The sequence below is a fragment of the Excalfactoria chinensis genome, chromosome Z (genome assembly GCF_039878825.1).
Source record: "Excalfactoria chinensis isolate bCotChi1 chromosome Z, bCotChi1.hap2, whole genome shotgun sequence".
NCBI classification, from domain to species: Eukaryota; Metazoa; Chordata; class Aves; order Galliformes; family Phasianidae; genus Excalfactoria; species Excalfactoria chinensis.
Window position 1 is genome coordinate 30757261 of NC_092857.1, and position 24536 is coordinate 30781796.

General features: G+C 42.8%; 1 protein-coding gene across 3 annotated transcripts in view; it reads right to left on the reverse strand.

The window, feature by feature from the left end:
* Positions 1 to 19939: 19939 nt before the first annotated feature.
* The window catches only part of PSIP1 (PC4 and SRSF1 interacting protein 1), a 36972-nt gene continuing 32375 nt past the window's right edge, over positions 19940 to 24536 (reverse strand). For all 3 annotated transcript variants that reach the window (XM_072359692.1, XM_072359690.1, XM_072359691.1), the window contains one exon: positions 19940 to 22868. In XM_072359692.1, coding sequence (XP_072215793.1) covers positions 22805 to 22868 — 64 coding nt within the window. In that variant the 3' untranslated portion in view covers positions 19940 to 22804. The remainder of the gene's footprint in view (positions 22869 to 24536) is intronic.

Here is a 24536-nt window from a genome sequence, read left to right on the forward strand (position 1 = left end):
ACCTGTGTCCCTATACCATAAACATGTAGGACAGCTGAGATAAACCAGTTCATTTACTTTGTAGGAATTGCACCATGCACTGGCAAACTAATACAGGAAACCATCACCTGAGCTTTTCTGTAGCATAAAGTCATTTCTTTTATAGATTCACTGAGAATCCTGAGTTGAAGAAAACAAGAAAGATCATCAAGTCTAATTCCTGACTCCTCACACGATCACCCAAATTCAACTCTTCATCTGAGTGTGTTTCTCAAATGCTTCTCAAACTCCAACCAGCCTGGTGCCACAACCAATGATATTTAATTTGAAAGGGTAATTCTTCAAAATGTGGACTCTGATGGGGGAAATAAATGAGTATAAACCAAATCAAATAAATCAATCAAATAAACAAAAACAAACAAAAATAACCCCACACCCTTGATAAAATTTTCTTCAGGGAAATTCAGTGTCAGTATGAAGTCACTTAGATACGGATGATGGAGAGAAAAATATCCCAAGTATCCCTCAAAACCAAAGACAAACCATTCAGGACATGAAAACACAGACCTGAGTCCCCTGCTAATCCTAAGTTAGAACACGGATATGAATCTCCGTCTTTCACTTTAGGAACTGTGATGTGTTACTTTCATTTAAGTGACTGTCCATCTTGCTTGTTAGAGATATTCTTCATATCAAAAGTCAATCATGAATAGGGTCAGTCAGAAGGTAATGAGGGAATTAGATATATTCTCCTGCTTGAAATTATATTTGAGTATTCCTCTGAGATGGAGCAGCTCTGGTACTAAGAAGACTGAAAGATGGAAAGAAAGCAGAAATAGAGCCCTAAATAAGTTCAAATATTATTGTGAAGAAAAATGTGTATTTTGCTCACAAGGGAGCTTGTTCCAGTACTTCTTCCAAGTGAAGAACCTTTTCCTAATGCCCAACATGACCCTCCCTGATGCAGCTCCATGCTGTTCTCTCAGGCTCTGTCATTGCCACTGGAGAAGACATCACGCTGCCCCTCCACTCCCCTGGTGAAGAGCTGTGGCTGCCATGAGGTCTCCCCTCAGCCTCCTCTGCACTGAGCTGAACACACCAAGGGACCTCTAGACCCTTCACCATCTGTGCTGCCCTCCCTTGGATGCTCTCTAACACTTTTATGTCCCTCTTATATCATGGTGCCCAAAACTGCAGATAGTGCTTGAGGTGAGGCTGCACCAACACAGAGAGAGTTGGACAATCCCTTTGCCTGACAGGCTGGCAGTGCTGTGCCTGGTGCACCCCAAGGGACTGGCCCTTTCGGATGCCAAGACACACTGCTGACTCAGATTCACTGCGCTATCAACATGAACCCCCAAGTTCCATTCCATGGGGCTTCTCTCTAGTGGTTTTATTACATAAGCACAGAGAGTCAAATGACAAGACAGTCATGGTTTCAACATTCCTTTCCCCATAGAGCCGAATTGGCTAGAGGCTTAGAGGAGGATGTAGAAAGCATCTTTAGGTAAGAAGTCCCATGTGACACAGAACCAGGCTCAGCCAGCTGCCTTGCAAAGGGTGCATTGCCACTGGGAATGCTGAGGGAGCAGTCTGGGATACACAGAAGAGACAACAAAAATTCATCCAGGGAGAACAGTATTTTGAAGGCCAAATGAGAGTCATCCTCTGAGGGCAAAACCATCTGCAGTCATGATTCTTTTCATACCATGCAGCTTAAGCAGAGAATCACATTATATAGAGTAATTCGCCTCAAAAATTGGATCAATTGAAACTGTTCAATAGAGTGTTGATTACCGCAACATCAGTAGATATTACCTAAGCTGTATTAGTTACAGAGAATCACATTAATTTTGACATCATATAAGTTCATAATCTCATCAGAAAATGAAACACATTGTAAACACTGTATTTAAATACCCAAAACTTTTTGTTACACCTACAAAATGTACTTGTATGATTAGTGAAAGAAGAGGCACAGAGAAAAATCTCCCTGAATCTTTTATTCAACTCTTGAGGACTTCAAGTAATCTAAAACCATAATGCCCCTAATTATGTATTTCTCCTCTCTCATTTCATTCTACTGCTGATCTGGTCGTGCAGCAAGCATGGTCATCTTTTTGTTCATGACAAAGAAAACTCAGCGACAGCAGCAACACACACAAGAAAAACATCAATTTTCAGCAAGTTCATATGAACTGTCGTTTCAGATCCTGAATACTGCTGATTTATTTCAGCATTGGAAAATCAATTTGTAAGGTTTAGGTGAGTGCCTAAAAACCCTAAAGAGAGGACTGTGAAAGTGAGGATTAAGCAGTCTTTTTCAGAAGAGGTTTGACAGATCTACTGCACACATGCACTATTGTTCTGTAGTTAGCTGTACATTTGCTACATCTTTGTTGTCAGTTAATGAATGCTCTGTGTGCTTGAAAGCTTGTCATTTTTTCTCCAGCTGCACCATCTGGTCTCACAAAAGATCTGATCCAATGAATCTCATGCAGCATAGTTTCCAGGGTGAAATGAATTATAACAATTTCCCTTTTTCCTTTGACCTAGACTCACTCTTTTCTAGAGGAAAGATGATTTAATCTTTCATCTGACATCCTTTATTTTAACGGGCTTTAGGTAATTCTTCCTCCTCTGCTTCCTAGAGATTAATTTATTTTCAAGCAGCGGTGTTATAAGTCTGTAAAGGAAGTCTATAACTGTATTAAAAACTTAGTACAGATTTCAGCTAGTAAATACCAGCTTTTTTCTTGCTGGGATTTCTGTTAGACACTAAAAACTAAAAATTTAGCCTGAACATGCATCCATGTGAGGAACTGCCAGTCCTTCCCTAATTTGGAATGCCTAAATCTAGACTGCATTAGCAACTGGTGAATAATCACTCGTAATTATCATCACTGGCATTCAACAGATTTGTTTAGAGAATCTGCCTCCAGTTTCTCAGTGCAGCATTCCTCCCTTAATCATGCCTGCAGAATAAGAAACGTGTATTTTTCTTGTCACTCTTGTCACCAACAGCTGGGCTTTACTTAGAAGATGGGATATTATTCCACTGGTGATGGAGTGGGAAGTCCAGGCCGAAAGACGCTACCATGTATTTTGTTCTGAAGACATCAAGGAGTGCTTTTATCTGATTCTGGATATATACACTGCAAATCAGCTTGCTTGTCTGCATAAACAATCTATTTGACTCACACAGGTGACATTTTTACTAATTAAGTGGAATATTTCTTTCATGTCATGTCCTGAAAAGATAAAGCGAGGTAATCTCTCCAGTAATGTGGACTATAGAATGGTCTGAGGATGATGACTGGAATGCTGAATTTAACTTAGAATTCCAGAGAAACCCAAAGGTGAGGCCACAGATTGGCAGCTGAACAAAATATTGGGTTTTTTCAATGTTTGTTTTATGCTCGTGGTTTCTCAACCACAAAGTGTTTGCTTTTGTTTGTTTTGTTTGTTTGTTTTGCAGCCACTTTGATTAGAATAATAGATTAGTCGACATGGAAAACCATGAGTGTAGGATGCAAGACTCCTTCATACCTATTAAAGTACAAATTTTATCAGTGAAATAAATCATATTCCCAATATAAAAATCAGTTGCTGTCAAAAATAAACTTCCAAAAACTCAGAAATGATTTCTTACAGTCGTCTCCATCCTTTAGATGTACCATCCATGAAACATTTCTTGAAGATATTCATCAGCTAATTAGTTAATCTGAACTGGGGAATATCAGCGATGGTGGGACGTTTGGTTAAGAAGCATCTTTTTCTCTTAACAAGTTAAATCTTATTGATGACTGAGTCTTAAAACTATGCTTTTACTATTACCACAGTGTGAGATGAAGTATGCATCTGTTACAGCAAGTATGGATACAGGAGATAATCAGCTATCACAAACACTTCTGCATTTGAGGACATGTTAAGAAAGGAATGACAGATGTTTATCATGGTGAACTAAGAAATTCAATCTGTATCTTCATTTTAGACTTCCTGGACCTGGCTTCTCAATGGTTACGTATCCACAATGATTACTGACAGGAGCTGTGCACAAGTGAACACTGAGTAACAATCTCTTACACTCTCAGGATGCCATGAAATCACAAAATGCAGACCACTTCATTGCTTCAGTAGCATACTAGTTAACATTATTATTTATTCTCTGTAAAGGATGTTTTTACTGGCTTGTTTTCCACCCTTTCTGTATACTATCTCCAGTTCTCATCAGACAGTCTTTCAATGCTTTTCAATAGTATCTGCACTTCCCATTACCTTCCTGAATTTTTACTGCTTGAATTCTCCATACATCCTTAACTTCTTTAACACTGAACTATTAAGGTATCTCCAGCAAGGAGATGTAACTACCCATTGGAAGCTTTCAAATGGCCATGTTCATCGCGCCTCAAATATAAAAGACAGATTAGTTCAAATCTGTAAAAATAAGTAGGTCTGTTTGTTTTTGAGAGGATTTGGATTGAGTGAAATTGCTTTGTAAATATGTGACTTCTTAGTATTAAAGTTGGGGAATGAAAGAAAAAATGTATAATCCACTCATAGTTCAGAATTTTCTGCTACTCCTGAAGCTTCCTGCTTCCTTGAGTCCTCCTACATACTTTGTTTTTATTTCATTTTTAAATAATAATACATAAATCCAAAACTCAGCCTATCACAGGGAGAGGGAAGAGATGCCGTGAATGAAATTAATGCATTTAACTGAATTGCTCCTAGGGATCACTCTAAGAAGCATTAATCATGTAATCATAGAAAATCCCAAGTTGTAAGGGACCAGCAAGGATTATTAGATCCAACTCCTGGCTCCACAAAGGCTCACCCAAAAATCAAGCCATACTTCTGAGGACATTTTCCACTGTCCAGATGCTTCTTGAACTCCAGCAGCCTGGAGCTGTGACCACTGGTCTGGGGAGTCTGTTCTAGTGCCTGACCACTGTAAGATGAAGAACCTTTTCCTAATGCCCAACATGACCCTCCCTGATGCAGCTCCATGCTGTTCTCTCAGACTCTGTCGTTGTCACTTAAGTAGACATCACGCTGCCCCTCCACTCCCCTGGTGAAGAGCTGTGGCTGCCATAAGGTCTCCCCTCAGCCTCCTCTGCACTGAGCTGAACACACCAAGGGATTTCAGCCAATCCTCATGCATCTTGTCTTCTAGACCCTTCACCATCTGTGCTGCCCTCCCTTGGATGCTCTCTAACACTTTTATGTCTCTCTTACATCATGGTGCCCAAAACTGCAGATAGTGCTTGAGGTGAGGCTGCACTAACACAGTGTGAGACAATCCCTTTGCCTGACAGGCTGGCAGTGCTGTGCCTGATGCACCCCAAAGGACTGGCCCTTTCGGCTGCCAAGACACACTGCTGACTCAGATTCTACCTACTGTCAACCAGAAACCCCAGCCTCTTCTCATGGGGCCGCTCTCCAACTGCTTGTGCCCCAGTGTGTATAGGTTTTTGCCCAGTCACTGGTGCAGAATCCATCACTTGCTCTTGCTGAACTTTATGAGGTTGGTGATTGTTCAGCTCTGTAATTTGTCAAGATCTCTCTGCATAGTCTTTCTACCCTCAAGGTAGTCAACAGCTTCTCCCAGCTTAGTGTTCCCTGCAGACTTACATAGCGTACCTTCAAGTAATTTACACAAACATTAAGGAGGAGTGGCCCTGTAGAACCCTACTGGGGATTGGATGCCTGCCCAGTGTAACCTCATTTAATATCAACCCTCTAAAACCAATCCATTAGCCAATTGTTGACCCACCATGGTGTGTTTTTGCCTGGATGTATGCTGGACATTGTGTCCAGGTGGATACTGTGGGAAACAGTACAGGAATCTTGTCTGAAATCCAGAAAGATTACATCAGTTGGCTTCCCTTGGTCAATTAGGTGGGCGACCTTGTAATTAAAAGAAATTAAACCGGTTAAACAGGACTTTTCACCTGTGAAGCCATGTTTGCTGTGACCAGTTACTGCATCATCTTTCAGGTGTGTGGCAGAAACTCCTAGAATAATCTTCTCCATAATTTTATCAGGAACTGAAATGTGACTGACAGGCCTGTAATTACTAGGGGCTTCTTTTCTTGCCTTTCCTCAAAACTGAAGTAGTGTTTTCCAGCTTCTATTCTGCTGGGACCTCTCCACATCCTCAAGATTGTTGAAAAATAATGAGAAATGTCTGATAATGCCAGTCCTTTGAACACCCTGGGATTAATCCCATTGGGCCCCATAAACTTGTAGGCATCCTAGTGGAGCAGAAAATGCCACACAAATTTAAGGCCAGCTGGGAGTCTCTCATTACCATAGTTATGGTCCTCCAACTCAGGGCTCTGGGGGTCACAGAGCTCATCATCATTACTGAAAATAGAGATGAAGAGGCATTAAATGTCTCTGTTTTGCCTATGTCCCTACTTGTGAGGTGATCATCCTCATCAAACAACTGACTAATTCTATCTCTGGTCATTCTTTTGTTCTTTACCTACTTTTAAAGGTCTTTTTTGTTGTTCCCCACAACATCAGCCAGCTTCAACACTGATTGAACTTTGGCTGTATGATTTTTTCTCCCTACAATGGCAAACAGTATCTTTGCAGTCCCCTAATGTTGCCTGACCTCAGTTCCAGTGGTTATACTTTGTTTTCCACCTCAGCTAAAGGAGAAGATCCCTACTCAGCCAAGCCAGCCTTCTGCCTTGTTTTCTTGAGTTCTGACATTTTGGAATTGCTTGTTCCTGTGCTCTTAAGAAGTGGTAATTAAAATGTGAACAGCACTGGTGGACCCCAAAGCCCTCAACAGCAGTTTTCTAGTTGAGATCTTGCCAAATGCTGTCCTGAGCAGTGTAGTCGGCTTTCCCCATATCTAGTGTTGAAGCTTTTGTGGTAGTCTTCCTCTTATCACTAGTGATTCTAATGTCAAGTACATCATGGCCACTACAAACAAGTTGGCCTCCAATTGCTGTTTCATCCACAGGACCCTCTCTGTTTACAAGTAACCAATCCTAGTCAGCTCTCTTAGTACCTGTACCAGGAAGTTATGATCAAGTTGATTCAGAAATCTCCCAAAACATTCTTTATGATCTGCATGCCATTCCCAGTTAACACCTGGCAAGTTGGTTACCCATAAGGACAAGGGTGGATGACCCAGATGTATCTCTCAGTTCCTTAAATTATAGTTTTTTGGTGTCATCCTTCTGTCTGGGTGGCCTATAGTAGACTCCCACCACGACACCTGTTTTATTTACATGTTCCTTAATCCTTACCCAAAGGCTCTCAACAACATTGCAGGCAACGACAAGCTCTGTGCAGTGCAGTCCTCCCTCACAATCACTCCTTGCCTGTCCTGCCCTGCCTGTCTCAGGCCCAGAGCCCTGCATTGTGGCACACCAGTCATGGGATTCTTCCCACCATGTTTCACGTATGCCCATGACATTGTAACTCTGGGATCCAGCCAAGGCTTCTTGCTCCTCATGTTTGTTTCTCATGCTGTGTGCTTTAGTGTGGAAACATTTCACAAATGCTTCTGTGTACCGGGCATCTTGTGGAGCAGAGTGAACAATCTCACTAGCGCACAGACCCTCAAGTTTTGGTGTGCCATCCTACAGCTTATCACCGATGAGCCTGGTTTTATCCCATTAAGTCTGATCCCTTCCCCCCTTTTAAATTTGATCCCTTCCCCCCTTTTAATCTAGTTCAAAGCTCTACCAGTCTTCCCTGTGTTAAGTATGAACAGAGCACAGCAGTTTCTATTCCCCTCCAGACCACACTCTTCAGCAGCACAGACCTCTGTGATAGCTCCGTGGTCAACAGCAACCACACTTGTGTTGAAGAACTCTGTAATGTTTTCATGCAGTCTTAAGATGAAACCCAGCCCACTATTTTCACACTGTTTAACGCACTTGATCTTCCAATGAAGGTTTTGGATGCTAACGCATTTCTATGAACGTTATACGTTTTTTGGCAGAGTGTGATTTAATCCTACTGTTCTTGGCTCAAGTTGTTTAATGTCCTAAATGTTTACATCAATACTGCATTACAGTATTGTGACTACAACCAATAAGCGAAGGGCAAATTTCAGGTAGTCCTGCAAGTGTGCAAAGGGGAAAAGGCAATTTCATAACATAAGCAGAATGTGCCCTTCGAAGGAGATTACAACAAACAAATAAAAAGGCAGGTGTGGCTTTGGAAACTGGAATAAGAAGTGCTCATGGGATGAGCTGGTTTCAGGGAGGATACAACAGGAAGTGAGGGCAGCAGTCCTAAATCAACATCTTCCTCCAGAGCAGGGGAGTGTCATGATGCACAGCGAGGTGGATGAAGAAAGCAAGAGGGTGTAGCTGAAAAAGGAAACAGCATCAATAAGTATGGGACAGATGAACTGAAGCTTAGCAACTCCCATAATGAGGAATAATAAGTGCAATTAAGAGGCTAAGATGAGAGCTAATGAAAGAAAGAACATAAATACAGTGTAAGTCTAAATAAGACTGGGTAAGGCACTATGGCTTTAAAGCATCCTCTAATTGATCAATGAAGCAAAATAAGCGCTTATATCACAGGGCAGCACATCTTGCACATATTGCTTTCCCATTACTCTTAACCACTCTCCCTCACAAAAGCCATAGGTAAGTGCTGTGAGCACCTTGTTCTTGGCATCCTGACCCTCCACAAAGCTCCCAGAGACTTGACCTCACTTGACAAGCCTTCCTGGTCTCAACTTCACCCTCCGCCTTGGGGAAGTTGTTTGCTATGAGTGGTGAGGTGCTGGAACAGGCTGCCCAGAGAGACTCTGCATGCCCCATCCCTGGAGGTGTTCAAGGCCAGGTTGGATGGGGGCAGCCTGGTCTAGTATTAAAAGGGGAGGCTGTTGGCTCTGCCTGCGGCAGGGGGGATGGAGGCTTGGAGATTCATGATCCTTGAGGTCCCTTCCAACTCGGGCAATGCTGTGACTCCAACTGTGGTCATTCTGCGAGCCTACAGGAAAAACAAAACAAAACAAAAGAACGGAGCAGGACGAGCGCCCTCCAGCCCCTGCATCTCCAGCTCACGGCAGCGACTCGCAGGGCGGCAGGCCGTGACGCGTTTCCACCGCGACCGCTCCTGGTTGCCCTGGCAGCGCACCGCCACACGGCCCGCGCCGAGCGTGAGGCGCCAGGGGCCGCACGGCCGCGCCTTCCGCCTGTCTGCCCTGGGCCGTGGTTGACGGCTGCGGCTGAAGCCCCGCGGCGGAGCAAGAGGAGGCGGCGGCCGAGCAGCGGGCTGTGGTGCAGGTGGCCGCGGGGCCGCGGAGGGGATGGAGAGCGGCCTCCAGCACTGCGCGGCACGGCTTGGCATGGCGGCGCCGGCGGGCAGAGGGGAGGTGCGTGGGCCTTGAAACCGCGAGGCGTTAGCTCCGTAAACACTTAGCAGTGTAGAGCTGCTCGGGTAACGTCTGCGTATGTGAATAGGAAAAGAGCGTCAGCGGGAGAAGGGGAGAACGGTTGAGTTCTAGAGCTGCGTGACCTAACTTGTCAAAGCAGAAAATGGTCGGAGTTCTGGGTCGGGTGAGCAGGGAGAATCGTCTGCGTTTACCCATCCTCTATCTGCCACCTGCAGTGCCTGGAATGCAGAAGGCATATAAAACGATGGGCATTGTGTGATGAGTGTGTCCTGCTAATTGTTTTCAGAGTTATTACCCAAGTAATGGGGATAACGTGATGGCAGAGCCAACACGAGCAACATTATTTGAGATAAAGTCATCAGCTGAAAAAGTCTGCCTTGGTCATGATGGTTTGTTTAAGTGAGGGGGAGGGGAAGGAATATAACATGCTGTAGTTAAAAGGCAAGAAGACAAACAAGCTGAGAGTACAGGGGCACGGAGCTCAGAGTCTGAGCCAAAGTATGCCGGTATGGGTTTCGTGTGAAGGTGGAATCCCTTCAGAAATCAGTGTAGCCCTCCAGAGGCACCTTTAATTCAGGAAATAGTCAGCCCTCACTAAGTTGTATCTTGTCTAGTCAGTGGAGGAAAAACTTGACAAGCATTCTCACTTTTTCACCTGTCTACTTTTTCCGGTGTTACAGAGCCTTGCTGTCAGCTTGCTGAGTGTACTGTAGAAAGGGGTGCTGTGAAGTGAGTAAGGTTGGAAAAGAGGGGGAAAAAAAAAGGAGGGAAGTCCCATGAGAGAGAGAAAACAGATCATTTGGCAGCTGCTTGTTGGCTTTGCAGGAGAATGAAGATAAAGATTGTGACCTTTTCCCCTGCGCAGGCTGGAAATCCCAATCCCTAATCTTGGTGTGCTTTTGCTTTTAAATTAAACAGTCCTAGTCTCTTGAATCTCCCTCTCCTTAACATCGGCCAACCTCAAGTCACCACCTCTGCTCACTTTCACTTGCCTGCTCTGAGCTGTGTCTGTTCTTCTCTTGAGAAGAGATAGCATGGACTACACCAACATCTGTTCTTTGGAATCTCCTGGTCACATTTATTGCTGTTTTTCTGGGCACTGAAATGAAGACATGTTGGATATAAACACGTGTTCTTGTGTGTGAAGTTCTGGCAAGTTAAGCATGTTTGCTTTGGGTAGAAAAATAAAGGTGGGGAAATCTGGATACCCCACCTGTATTTGTGTTTAAAAGAAAATAACAGCAGGTTAAGGGAATTTGCTGTAGACTTGGCAGGAATTTTTTTGGTATCCTCATTAAAGTCTGTTGTAGAATGTATATGATAGAGTGTATGTTTGAATATTCTTGATGTTTTAAGATCTTTTGGTGAGAAGAAATGGAATAACATCAAAGTATTGTTTAACTTAACTTGCTGTGCATCTCAGTGTGCTGTAATGGAGTCTTTTTCTTAGCTTGCCTGTCTTTCTGGTAAGAGGTTTCTGCAACAGGAATGTGGGAAAAGTAATTCCGTCTCTACACAGTGGAATTTCTCTCAGTACGTGTATTCACTTTGCATGGAGTTTCACTTTGCATACTGCTCAGGTTGTGCGCTGACAGTGGTTGAATAGATTGCGAGCAGGTGTAAAACGTTCTCCTTCACTCAGAGATCCCACCAGCCATTTTCTTAAATAACCCAGGATGTTGTGAGAGTCAAGTTTTGACACAGCAAAGAGATTTGCATTGGGATTCGCTGGTGAAATCTGAGTGGCTGAAGTCTCTGAATGTTGGAGATGCTGAGTTATGTGACTCTGTTTTGCCTTCTGAATGGTCTGTTGAGTGTGCGTAGGACAGACTTAGGCTCAAATCACTGTGGATTTTGGGTAGGTCAAGGGAGGTAAGGCTTACAGGTACCTTATTCTACTTCAGCCCTGATTCACCTTCTTGTTTTATTAGAAAGGGTAGTTGTAAATATCTCTAGGGACGTGTTATAAAGCTGCATTAAGCTAGCATTAGCGTCTTAACGTATTAGTATTTAGCATCATGCAGCATTAGTGTCTTGAAGGTGATGAAAGTACTTCCCTTAAAGTGTATGCAATATAAAGAGGAGCATAAATGCTGATTACCTGGAAAGCATCAGGCAAAATAATAAAGCATCTTCTACGTATAATTTCTACAACTGAGAAGGATTTCTGCGCTGTCAGGACATTCTGAGTAAAGTGAAATCGTGGAAGCAGGATTTCAGTGGAGCTTTTAATCACCATGTTCAAATTTCCACAGCTTCTCTTCAGCCTTTTTATTTTGAGCATTCTCAGAATGTCTCCCTAGGGGACACACATTTCACTCAACACTTTGAATGCTTCATTTAAGTGAGATCTTCTAGTACAGCTCCTCATCATTTCCCTTCTGCCGCAACTGAGGGTGCTAGTGTTTTTGTGACTATTCTTTGTCATGTTTGCTGGGGAATGTTTTGCATGGGGCCAGTGTGGCATATTGCAGCATGCAGCTGTCAGGAGTGAGGTATGCCCAGTGCTAGCTTTCTGTTGCATGCTGTTTGGTGTTTAGGCATATTACATAAACCACTTAGCCTTAATTTTGGGAGGCATTAGCATGTATTTCCCATCTATAAAGTATGGCTTTCTTAGGACCACAGGTCAAATATTGGTGGTGTGGTTCCACCAATCTCAGTGGAGTTACTCTGGAGGAACTCCCATGTGCCCTACAGAAGAAGCTGTAGATGCTTTTTAAAGAGCCACGTGCATGGGTATGTCTGCAAATGGCAGGTCCTCAAGTGACCCATGGCTTTTTGGTAAGTGACATCGCTCATCTGCGTGCAGGAAGACTTTGATTAATGGGCAGGCTGGTGGGATGTTTTCATTGGCCACAGAAAGGTCAGTTGTGAATTGGCTTACCTGTCAGCAGCTGTACTTACAGTGGTGTGTGGGCTGTTTGTAACATGAACCACTGCTGAATGAAGAACAGCTCCATCCAAAGCTGATGCTCGCTGTGTGTTCTCTGAACTACTTTTTTTCCTCCTTATGTTGCTTGAATAACTGTTTTTCAGCTGTGGTTCAGTCTGCAGTTGATAAAGGGCTCTTAGTTGCCTCTGCTTTTGGTGCCTTAAGTGAGAATGTAAGCATAAGGTAGGTTTTGTTACTGAGAGATTGTAATTGCTTTTTTGCTGTTGTTATTGTCAGCTGATAAAAGTTGATATGGGACTTCCAGTTCTCAATTGCTGTATCATTCAATGTGGTTCTGTTCTAGCAGCTTCTTCATTGCTACAGTGATAGTACCACCCAGCTGAGCCTTGTTGAGGTGGAGGACACTATTAAGATTGTAATGAAAAAGAATGTAATCAAAGTGTAAATTACACTGAGAATCACTAGTACGATGCTCATATAATAGCATTTGACCTGAAGCCTTGAGCTGGATAATTTGGTCTGCTTGTGGCATGGCACAGAATAACTTTATATTATAAAAGTAGGATAGCATGCAGACGTGGTATTCCACGGGATTCAAGGTTTTTGGGTGGCATTGCTGAAAAATTGCCCTTTTGCTTATGGTCTGAGATCCTGACACTGATATTATTGGTTTAAATTACTGTTGCAGCCATAAGCAGTTGCAGCTTTCCATTCTGCAGCGATTTGCACTACAGTGAAATTTTCTCATTAACTCTACCGTGGATTTTGTGCGTACACAATAATTGTGTCAATAATGGCTACTGCCCAGTAATTGTATTATTGGAAATTAGTAACACAGACAGTGAGTTCTTGGGGAGACTTTTCCTGTGAACTGATTTTAGACTGAGCAATACTCAGATACACCAGAGATAATAGAATGCCAAAGGTTTACCATCCCTCTCTGAATATCAGTGCTTTGCTATTTGGAGCTGATCAGAAATATGAATGAAGATTACTTATCTTTGCTCTACTTGCCCGGTGTTTTCTGAGGATGTGCTAAAAAGAGAAAAAAGTAACTGAAAATGTGAGTGTGTATGGACAATAAATATGTTCTAACGAATACACCACACAGTCACACCTGATGTTCAGAGGGAACTTACTGTGTTTCAGTATGTACTTGCATTGATGAGATGCCCTCTGAGTCTTTTCTTCTCCAGGCTAAACAGTCCTCATATGAAAGGTGCTCTGGTCACTTCATCATCTCCATGACCCTCCACTGGACTCTCTAGTATCTGCATCTCTCACTTGTACTTGGGGAGTCTAAAGGAGGACTCAGCATATCAAATGTGGTCCCACAGCCCCAAGCAAGGATCACCTCCCTTAACCTGTAGATGATACATTGCCTAATGCAGCCTGGGATACCTTCTTAAGGAGGGAGAGGCATACTGCTGACTTGGTGTCCACTAAAGATTGCAGATCCTTTTCTCCTTTCCAGTTGGGTAGTTCCCACTGTGTTCTGGTGCATGGAGTTGTTTGTCCCAGGTGCAGATCCTTGCAGAACTACACAGAGTTCCTGCCAGCCCAGTTCTAAAGCGTGTTTGGATTCCTCTGCATGACGGCAGAGGATGTCAGCCTCTCCTCTCAAGACTTGTGTCATCTGAGACTTGTGGAGGATGCACTCCTCTCCATCATCTGGATCATTAATGAAGATGTTAAACAGGACTGGACCTAATATACACCTTGGGGGTACACTGCTGTTTATTGGCTTCCAGATTTTGTGTCACTGATCACACCCTCTAGGTTCAGCTGTTCAGCTTGTGTTACAATGATTGCAGTAATATAAATTTCATAATAGATGATAATATACAATTTGAAGAGAAACAAGATTGTACTGATTCCAGGATGCCAGACTAGTCTGTTTTCTCTTCAGATCATATATTATCATCTATTGTGTGCTGTATGGTTTATATTATGTATTGTATGTAATACTGAATGTATGATTGTATGCATATAATACTAAAAGATTGCTTGTATATGTTTAAGATGACTGAGAGGTATCCAAAGTATTGGACTTTTCAGTTATATGAACTAGATGGAGCAATATTTCTATCACTGCCTGCTAAAGCAGTAGCTGTTTCTGAAACTAGGGACAGGATTCATCAGAGGCTGTCAAGCACTCCTAAAAGACAGGGTTGAGATCTGGCTTCCTAACACAGGGAACTTCTATAAAATAAGTGAATACTACCATGCCTGGCCTCCCAGTAAGAGCTGTTCACGAGGAAAGTGCATTCCTTCCATTTATTTTCCTCAAACATGATTATAACCAGCAGTGGAGTGGCTCGCTGTCTATCACTTACATTTACATGTTCACAGTGATTTTGCATGCTCCCTCCTCAGGTGTGTGGCTAGCTATTGTTGGGGTAGAGTTTTCATCTTTTCAACTTAGAAAAAGGAAGTGATGTTTGTAGCTGCTAGATGGATACTAGCTTTTCCAAAGTTTTGACTAATATAGGGACCTTAGGGGCTAATTTAGATCATAACGACGCTATGGGAAAGAGGCTATATATGTAAGTTAACTTTTGCTGCCAGCTTTTGCTTCCCTTGATGTGCAGTTAGAGTACATGAGCTGAATAAAAGGCTCAAGTTCCTGCTCTCATGGGCTAGGGAAACGTCTGTAGCTTGTCAGCTGATAGAGAGGATAAGAGAAAATTTTTGGACTTTATTGGTATAAACAGAACTTCTCTTTTTGTTCCTCTTAACTTCAGGTTTTTTGATCTTACTCTTTGCTTTAAGTCAAAGCAGTGTAAGGGGGGTGTTTAAGAGATCTGTGCAGTGTTGAGTCGTTTTATTCCTAACAGGTATTTTTAACGAGGATCCTGGTCTTCTTTGTGGGTATTGTTGCCATTGGGACTCCCTGGAGAAACATAACAAACTTGCAGAGTCAGAGGGGAAGGAATGTGTGAGCCTGCACTCTGCCTTTAGCCAGCACTGATCAGGAAAGACCTGACTCAGGTCCCCCAGCAGGTTATAAGAGCGGCTCCCTTGACTTTAAGACAAAGGAGAGACAACAGCCAGCTGTTTTCTGAGGTTTGGAGCAGCTTCACTGCACTGGTTAACTTGGGAAAGTGATGGCTTACGGAAGTTGGGGAGGAGCTGCCAGATCGTGGTGTTACTTAAGCCGTGGTGTTATTTAATCACTGCAGGAGAGCTGTGCATCGTGACAGTTCAAAGCTAGAACAAACTACATGTGAAACAAATTCCTACCACTGTGCCTTTATGCAAGTCCTCTCCAGTCGTGAGTTTTGTCTCTGGACCGTGTCTTCATTTCCTGCCTGACACCTTTGAATTAACAGCTCTGAAAGACGACCTGGCAGAAATTAGCATTCATTATTTGTTTCTGAGGAAGCATAAAAATGACGTGGGATGCCAGACTGTCTGATTTTTTCCACCATTTTTCCATTTAACCCTTATTTGGTCTGCTTTGCTTCTGTATCCAGCCTGTTACACAATTCCTTTGCTGCTTCCACTCTTTCTTTGCCCTTTCTTCTGAAGTACCCAGACAATATGTCCTCCTGCTTACTGGGAGCTCTTGAGACACCTCCCTGCTTTCCAGTCTGCCACAAGAGGCTGTCTCTTAACTGTTTTTAACTGCTTGTTAGGCCTTCTGCATACGTTACGATTGTTATGAAGATACACACTCTCAATTGGCCATTCTTTTGGAAGCTTTTAGCATGAACCAAAACAACCCCTCCTGTGTGCCAGCAAGATCTTGGAAGCACACAATAGAAAGGTACAATGGTTACATGGGTAACAGTGCGCTGGCTTTCCTGGTTGTCTCTGCTCTGGTCACTTGTTTGTTTAAGGGCTGTTTTGACAACAAGAAAAGTTAGAAATTATGGGAAATAGGTGTGAATTTTAATCAAGTAGTGTTTTTTGGTAGCTAACAGATGATAGTATATTGAAATTAAAGGTTTCTGTGTCTATTCCTCTTACTCTTGGCTGCATGCATGTCACTTTGATCTGTTTCTCTCTTCTGTTACGTTGCTGTTTCAAAGTTGCAAAACCATTTAATATCTTGTAGAAATACAGTGTGACTCTTATGTTTTGCTTTATGAGAGGACACCGCTCTGCTGCTGTGCATACAGCCTGGATAGGTGAGCAGAACAGTGCTAGATTATCCATATTTTGTTTATTCTTAGAGTATGTTTATGATTGGAGCTTGCTTCTTTTTGTTTGGTTGTTTGTTTTTTTAATAGATGGATATGACTTGTTTTCCATATCCATGTGACAGATATATCCATATGACATGGATATGGCTGTCAAGCTCCGGCCCCCTGCTGCATGCAGGGCTGCCAACCTGCAGATCTAATACTGTGCTAGTGATATTAACAAGCTAAGCCACTTTCTTGAAATGACATGGGAACTGCTTATGTTTGCACTGCTGATGTGAACGGGTCATGGTTTGATGACATTGGATACTGGTATTGCACATAGCATCACCTCGTGCACTGGGAGTTCAAGTGTTAGTTCTGGGAGAGAAGAACTGCTTTCCCCAGGGTGGCTTTGCAGTCAGAGAGGAGATACAACACCAGGCAAAGCCATCTGATCTCTCTTCTCCTTCACCTCTCCTCATTGCTGCCCATCCCAACTGTGCGCATCACTTCAGCATTACTGTAAGGCCTTCAGCTTTTCGGGCAGTCTTTCTCTCACTGCGTTTGATTTATTAGCTTCAATTCTAATTATATTGTATTATGGTGTGTTATCTTGCATTATGATTCCGTATTTAGTAAATTAGCTTGTTTCTCCTCAGATCATTGCTGCTGTTTTTAATTATTTTGGGGTCCCTTGTTTTCCCTTTTCCGGAGGCGTGAATTTTGTGCAATCCCTCTGCCCCATTTATCACAGAACCGGGCCGAACCAGCCCATAAACCATTGACAGAATGTCAGAATTTGTTAATTATAGCCTGTTTGCATGTGACAAATTTAGCAATTAAGGAAGTATTTTGCAGGAATATGATTTTGCTTTTTAAATTTTTCCCTGAGCCTCCAGAGGTGAGATAGTTGGGCCTTCCAAAATGGCATGTCTGTCTTCTTTATGTAAATGTGATGCAGAGCTGCTCTATGTGGCCAGCGGGGAGGAATAGAAGTACAGTGACCTATATTGACTTGGGAGTAACATCTGCAGAACAGCTGCATAAACCTCTTTGTCATAACATCTAAACCAGAGCGAGATTTAACTTCGAAGCTTTGTCTGATAAAGTAATTTGGGTACCTGAAGTGCCTTTTGACATGTTCTTGTATGTGACGTGGTGTATGAAAGTAGTATGGACCTTTTTCTTTCTATCCTTGAGCAACAGTGGTTTTTGTGGAGGAACTTCTGATAACGCGGTCTGCTGATGGTAAATATACAGCTTATAGTGAAATGCCAGGAGCGTAACGACATGCCAAGGAATAATTGCAACAGTGACCAGTGCCCTTCCAGTCCCTAATTTAGAAAACTCAGCTGTGCAGTTTTCAGCTTTATGTTTTTCCTTGAGGAAATGAAACAAAATAATCCCCAAGCCCCGCTGTTTTAAAGTTGCTGATCAAAAGAATAAAGACCGTCTTCTGGTAACCTGAATTATTGGGCTGCCTTGGAAACATCATGCTGCAAACATTACTTGGATAGGGTGCCCCGATGCGTGTGTTCTGACTGCTGCTCCTCAAGTAGTTTTCTGGTGGAGGTTTAAAGGCAGATGTCCTACAAGAGCAGGGCACAGTTCTGTGGGGTTGTAGCATTGCAATGAGGTTACCCTCATTATTAAAAACTGCAGCGATCTCTTTTGATGTCAGCTTTTTAAGCTGCATCCTATTGAAGCATGTGGCACAGTCCCCAGGGAAGGCAGGTATGTTACATTTTCAGCTCTTTTAAGATGCCTTAAAGACACTTTTCTGTGTGCTGCTGCTAACTTGAACAAAAGAAAAAATATAATAAGAAAAAAGGCTGTTTGTTTTTGATACGCTGTGTGAATAATCTTCATCTGCAAACCAAGTATCATTCAGCTGCTTGTCTGGTTGTCTTCAACTTGCCTTAGAAAATATTTTCTGCATGTAGATTCACTGGGAGGTGATGCAGGATGATCAAAAGGATTGTGATAGTGAAGAGGGTGATTCACTGTCTTAGATTCTTTTGCACACATAGAGCTGGATTCTTGATCAGTTACTTGACTTCTGTAAGTAAGTAACAAAACTTCTTTTAATCTAACTGCTGAAAAAAATGTAAGGCATTCCCTCCCTCAGGGCAAGACGTGATTTAAATTCATTTGCTGGAAATCTTTTTAAATCAGCATTCAGGTAGAGGGGAGATATGGATCTGTCCAACGTGAAAGTAACATATCAGGAAAGTTTCAGAAGGAGGCAGCGTGTTGCTTCCCCCATCTTCTACCTGAAAGCTCCGTACTGCGCTGCTGTGCTTGAAGGAACTTTTTGCAATGCAGAAGTTCTTCAGTTACATGAACTGAACATGAACTTGCCACTGTAATGCTTAGTGCTGTTTGCTTAGACACGAGAAAGCCTTTCAAGTAGGCAGAGCAGAAATTTCTGTTAAGGGGCTCTGCAGATTAGAATAGGCTTTGAGGTTCTGTAGACCTGAATGACTTCTGTACAAAAGGAAAAGCCCTGCCCTTTTTCCCCTCTCAGGATAGCTTATGCTCTCTGCCTGAGCTTGGCACAGCAGCTGGGTTCTGTTGTCTTCTTTGGCCTTGTGACTTCTCTGGAATCAGGCAGAGAGCCAATTGCTGTCATGATGGGAGCCCACCCTAGGGTTCTTAGCAGAGCCCCTCGGATGCCTTCACAAGTGGCTGTAATCTGTGAGGCCTTTGGCCAGAAGGGGAGGTGGAGCCAAAGGGTCAGTTTGGGGGAAAGATGGGATAGGGAGGGCATTACCAGAGGTGATGTAAATGCATTAAATTAAAACCAGGATTAAGCGCTAAGCTTAAGTGGGGAGATGCTAAACCATGGATACCAGAGCAGCTTTGGCTGGCTGTCCTGTATGTTGTAATCTGTGCAGATAGCAGCTTTAATCACTAGAGGCCATGAGCTGTCAGGTACTCCGAGTGCTACCATAAATTAATTGCTTGGTGCTACAGCAGCCCCTCCTCCATCAACAGCTGGCAGCTGTTGATGTTAGTTTCAGTACTTGCTGGGGTATCCAGCAGACTTTGCCTTGTCTGCGTAACTCAGGCCCTTCTTGATGACATAAATGAATCTGTTTGTAACTCAGAGCAGTCTGAATCAGTCACGTCTGCTCTGTATTGAAGTTTCTTAACCTATAAAACGAATTTTATCTTTTGAATTAAATGTGCATGGGTTGGACAGAAGATTCCTGACAGTTTGCTGTTTAGTTGTTGTACAGATGCAGAATAGGTGGGAAATCTGGAAAATAGCTGTAGGCCCAGAAATGGGAGGCGCAGTACGTGCAGTACCTGATCAGTTACAACATCGGTGACACTCGTTGATGCCATCCCCAACGTTGTCACGTTTGATTTGCATGGAAAACACTTGTATTTTGTAACCTGCAGTTGTGTGTCCAACAAACAGGAGCTGTCTGCTCCTCTGCACAGAAAGAACGGCTGCAGCAGCTGGCAGTCAGCAGTCAGTGTATGAAGGCAGGTTTTAACACCTGTGGCATAAGAAGTACAGAAATTGATCAAACAGTTGTAATCAGATTGTTTACGGTACCGATTTAATTACATATAAAACATCCCTAATGCTATACAAATAAGTGGCTGCTTATTTTCTTATTCTAATGTGGCTTTAACATTTTTATTGCCCTCTTCTTTACGTTCAATAAAAATATATGTTAAGAAAGTGTTGTCACTGTGATGTCAAGTCATTCAACTTAAACGACAAAACTACAAGTCATAATTTTTAAAGATGATACATTAATTAACTCCCAGGTGCTGTCCTGTGGCAGCCAAGTCTGATCCTCACTGAAGTGTTTATTTCTGAGTGAGTCCTCTCAGTGCAGTCCAATGCTGGACCCAGCTGTCCATTCAAGGATAAGTCTCTGTTGCACTGCTCAGTTTTGGCTAATTGGTCAATGCTGTTAGAATTCAGAGATCACAAACTTCTGATCCTTTGTTCTTTCTTATCCTTTCTTCTTAATCTACTGTTTAGCATTTGCGTAAACAAATTTGTACCTAGAAGAAAAGTATACTCATTACTTTTCCTTCCTGAGCTTTACAATGCGTTTCAGACTTAAAAGCATGGAGCTACAGCTCTCTAAAATCCTGAGCTAGGAAGAATTACTAAATAAAAGTCATTCACCTGATTGTGTGGCTGCCTTTTTGCTCTCATGTTTTTAAATGCTTAATGAGTTGGCAACGTGAGCCCTTCCAACCTGTTCCACGCTTCTAACAGGTCTTGGTGATTATCTCCTAATGAAAGACTTTGCTTTGCTAGCAACATGGCTGTGGAGGATGCTGTCCCACAGAGAGCTGGAGAAATCCATCTGCTCAGGTACGTTGGCAAGAGAAATATCCAAGTTTCCCGTAGTTTCTAAATGTCCAATGGACAGGTAGTGAAAGCTAAAGTAGCTGAGTGGGGTAGAGCTTCGCATCAGTGCAGCTGCTGGAGCTCCATCCCTGCTTTCATCTCAGTTAATCCTTTAAAATGGGAGCATGGTTGACTCTTCATCTCTTTCACACTTGTGAAACACAGATGTATCTTAGCTTATTTACAGTTCTTTCTAGTAGAAAGACTTGTGGAGTACAGCTACTCTTTTTGGTAAAAATGGGTTTTGAGGGAATGATCAAAATCAAGAGGCCGCTGCGAAATCAAAGAAGCCTCTGTGAGGGTTCCTGTTTATTTGGAGTTAGCGTCTTTCTATAAAGACTTTGTGAGGGTAAAAATGGAAGCTTCCCAAAATGACAGCTACCTGTCCTGACAACTGCCTGTAGAAATCTGCAAATTCCAGCCTGCAGCAACTGCCTGTATTTGGAAGCTGACTGAAAATGCCACTTTGCTTTGATCTGGCTCTATGACTGTGTTACTCTGTCCCTGTAGCTGCAGTCTGTTGCGTAGTACTACATATCACTGACATTAAGGATCTGCAGAGGCCAGTGACCATCTGCTGAGCACAACCTCGTGCTGGACCTGCCGTGGCTGCAATGCTGTGCCTTCGGTCAAACCTGGAGCAGTGAGATCGTTCTTCTCAGTACTACCCTGCTAAGAAAAAAAGGCAAAACAGCAACAACAAAAGGGGTGGGTTGACAGGAGAAACCACGGCGATTCAAAAAACATAAGAGCAAGAAATGAAGTGCTTTTTTCTGTACTTCACTGAGTTTCCCAGCTGTTCTGTCATACAGGAACACTGAAAACTTCCTCACTGAAAGGCGCCATTCAGGTGCTTGTTGGGAAAGCATTGCTTTCCAGTGGGCCCTAGTAAGTTTTTCTGTGTTGCTGCCTTGCAGGTGACATAATACCAGGTGACACGCGCACCTGGAACACTGTCATCTTCTCTGATCACCCCAAAGAAGATTCTTAGGGCCACCACTGCTGACTTCTAACCTGGCCTTCCTCTGTCCCCTATTTTATGACAGCCTGCAAGGTCTTCCTGGGTCTGACGTCATGCAAAGTTATGTGTTTTAAGAACACTTCCAGAGTAGCTCAGGTGCACCCCACTCCCCTTCATGCATTTTGGATTCATTTTTCTCTTGCCTCAGCAGTGTCTCTGTTAATACTGAAGTAAGAAGTGCCCAAGTTAACGCCAAGGCAGAGCTCCCAGGATTGAAGCAGTACTGAAACCAAGTATGTGCAGTTCCTAGGAACGTTTCGGTTTTTATAAGCTTGCATGAAGAACAAGTCTCTCTTTATCACTTTAAATTCTTTAATTTTAGAAATTGTTGAAGACAGGTGTTTTCCAAGCAGTGTGCATCGACAGCCTGGGTCAAAACACAGTACTTCTGTCTAGTATACTTATCATACCAAAAGCATACCATGAAGTCACATTGCAGTAAATTGGCACAATGAGTTTTGCAAGAACTAAACTTCTTTAGAAAAGTGATTAAGTAAACTCGCACATTAACATTTTAATAGCTATAAAAACGCTGCTTCCAGCTCCTACAAAACACGCTAAAGAGATATCCCCACAAGAGCTGAAAAACTATGCACAAACAAAGGTCAGTATCATAGGAAGAGGGGTTTTATACAAACAAAGCAATTAGGCAGTTAAAAGTATTTACTTTTTCCTGCTACTAACTAGAGAAACATACAGTAGTTGGATAAAAATATACTACAGCTCTAAGTCCTGTAACATAGAGGAATTTCTAAGTTTCTCTCCTAAATGGACATTCTTTATGTTGAAATGTGTTACCTGTTAATACTGGACAAAACTATTGGCAAGTGTTTTAAATACTTCAAAACCAAGATTAAAGGGCTTTAATTCCACCAAAAAAAACCAAAAAAACAAAACAAAACAAAAAAAAAAAACTATGCTTATAAAATTATTTTAAACTTTCGGAAGTCTATAGATTTTGAATGCAATCCTCTTCAATCAGAATCAAAAAACCAAAACAACTCCAGAGGTGTCATTTGTTTTCAAAGGCAGATTCTTTCGCTGGTTTTTCGAGCTCCCTCTCTTCACCACATGCCCTAGAATTACAACAAAACAACATTAATGACCACAAGGAAATGCCAACAGCAAGTCTTAACTCCAGATTTTTTAAAATACAGAGTAAATGACATTGATACAAATCCAGCAGATGAAGCTGGAGGCTGAAGGAGGTACAGATACCAGCCTGTCTGCTTTTAAGCGGGCTGTTGCCAGATGTGGAGCTAAGGCAGCAGTAACCAGCACCACATGAATGAGTGCAAAGAGCTGTGAGCAGCAGCCATTCACAGGTCAGTTTGCGTTCCCTTCAGACAGTCCTGCAGAGCCCACTGCCAAATCTATCAACTCGCACAGAAAAGCAGCCTGCCATTTTTGCCCCTGCGTGGAAGATGCGCATTTAATGTAATATTACTGCTCTCACTGGTAGCCCCAAGGCTGAGGCAACCTTGGGGAGCACCATACATTTCTACCAACAGAAAGTGGTTATGAAGTGCAAAAATGACTACAGAAGTATTAGGCAACTCCCGTCTTCCAAAGATTTTGAGAGATATATTCAGAAAGGTGTGAATGTGCCTTGCCTCTGGTTAACAACATTCAGAGCTGAGTATGCAGCCTTGCCCTTAAGAAGTTCATGGATCACATTCAGGCGTGGGGACCAAGCTGGTGTTCTGCTCTAAGGACAATCTTTGGCTGCTTCTCTCACCCCCTCCCCACTAAATTGTATTATTTCTTGTGTTCCACAAAATATTGAACTGCATTTTCAGTGAGGCTAAGGTTCAAATACTCCAGGAGGAAAGTATCTGAAATTCAGTCAATTCAAATTCAAACATTCCTATGGCTTCTCATTCAGAAAACGTAAAGATGTATGTCATGGTTTTGTGGTGTTGCTGTCAATATTCCACATCATAACATCATGTGCAGTATGGATCACTGGAAGATTCATGCTCCAGTTCTGTGGAATGGCGGCATCCCGAGTACTCAGCTCTCGGACAAGAACTACATATCCCAGAGGACGTCGCAGCCAGAGATAAGTCATGGGAGGAGGACATACATAATCTCGCTCCCAGGCTGGAGTTCTCTCTCTCTCGGACCCCGGAGAGTGGGAAGTGTTCCAGCCGTGTCGCCTAGAGTTCACAGTAGGCCTCTCGGTTTTCGGGGACACTCTCTCTGTTTTGTTTGATTTATTAGTCTCATTCATATTGTATTAGATTGTGTTATCTTGTATTCTGATATCATATTTAGTAAAATAAATTTTCCTCCTTAGATTGCTGCTGTTGTTCTCTTCTCCCATTCCCCTTTTCCCTTCCCATTTCGGGCCGGGGGCCCTATGGGGTGTCTGCCCCTGTCACAGGCACAGGTAAATCTAGGTAACCCGTGACAGTGTATCAACTGCTGTAATAAAAGAGTTATAAAATCTTAGAAGTTTCAGTTCTAGCCCACAGTCTACTTGCATGTAGCCAACACTGAGTGACAGTGATCATGGAGCTGCATCAGGAGAGGGCTGGGATGGGCTTTAGAAGGAGGTTCTTCACCAAGATGGCAGCCAGGCACTGAACAGGGCTCCTAGGGCAGTGGTCAAGAGACGTCTGGACAGTGCTCATAGAAATACAGTTTGAATTTTGGGTGACCCAGAACATTATCTCAAGGACTGTGGGTCTGTTCCAACCCAGGATATCCTATTTCACCACTAGTTTACGTGGGTTGGTGGC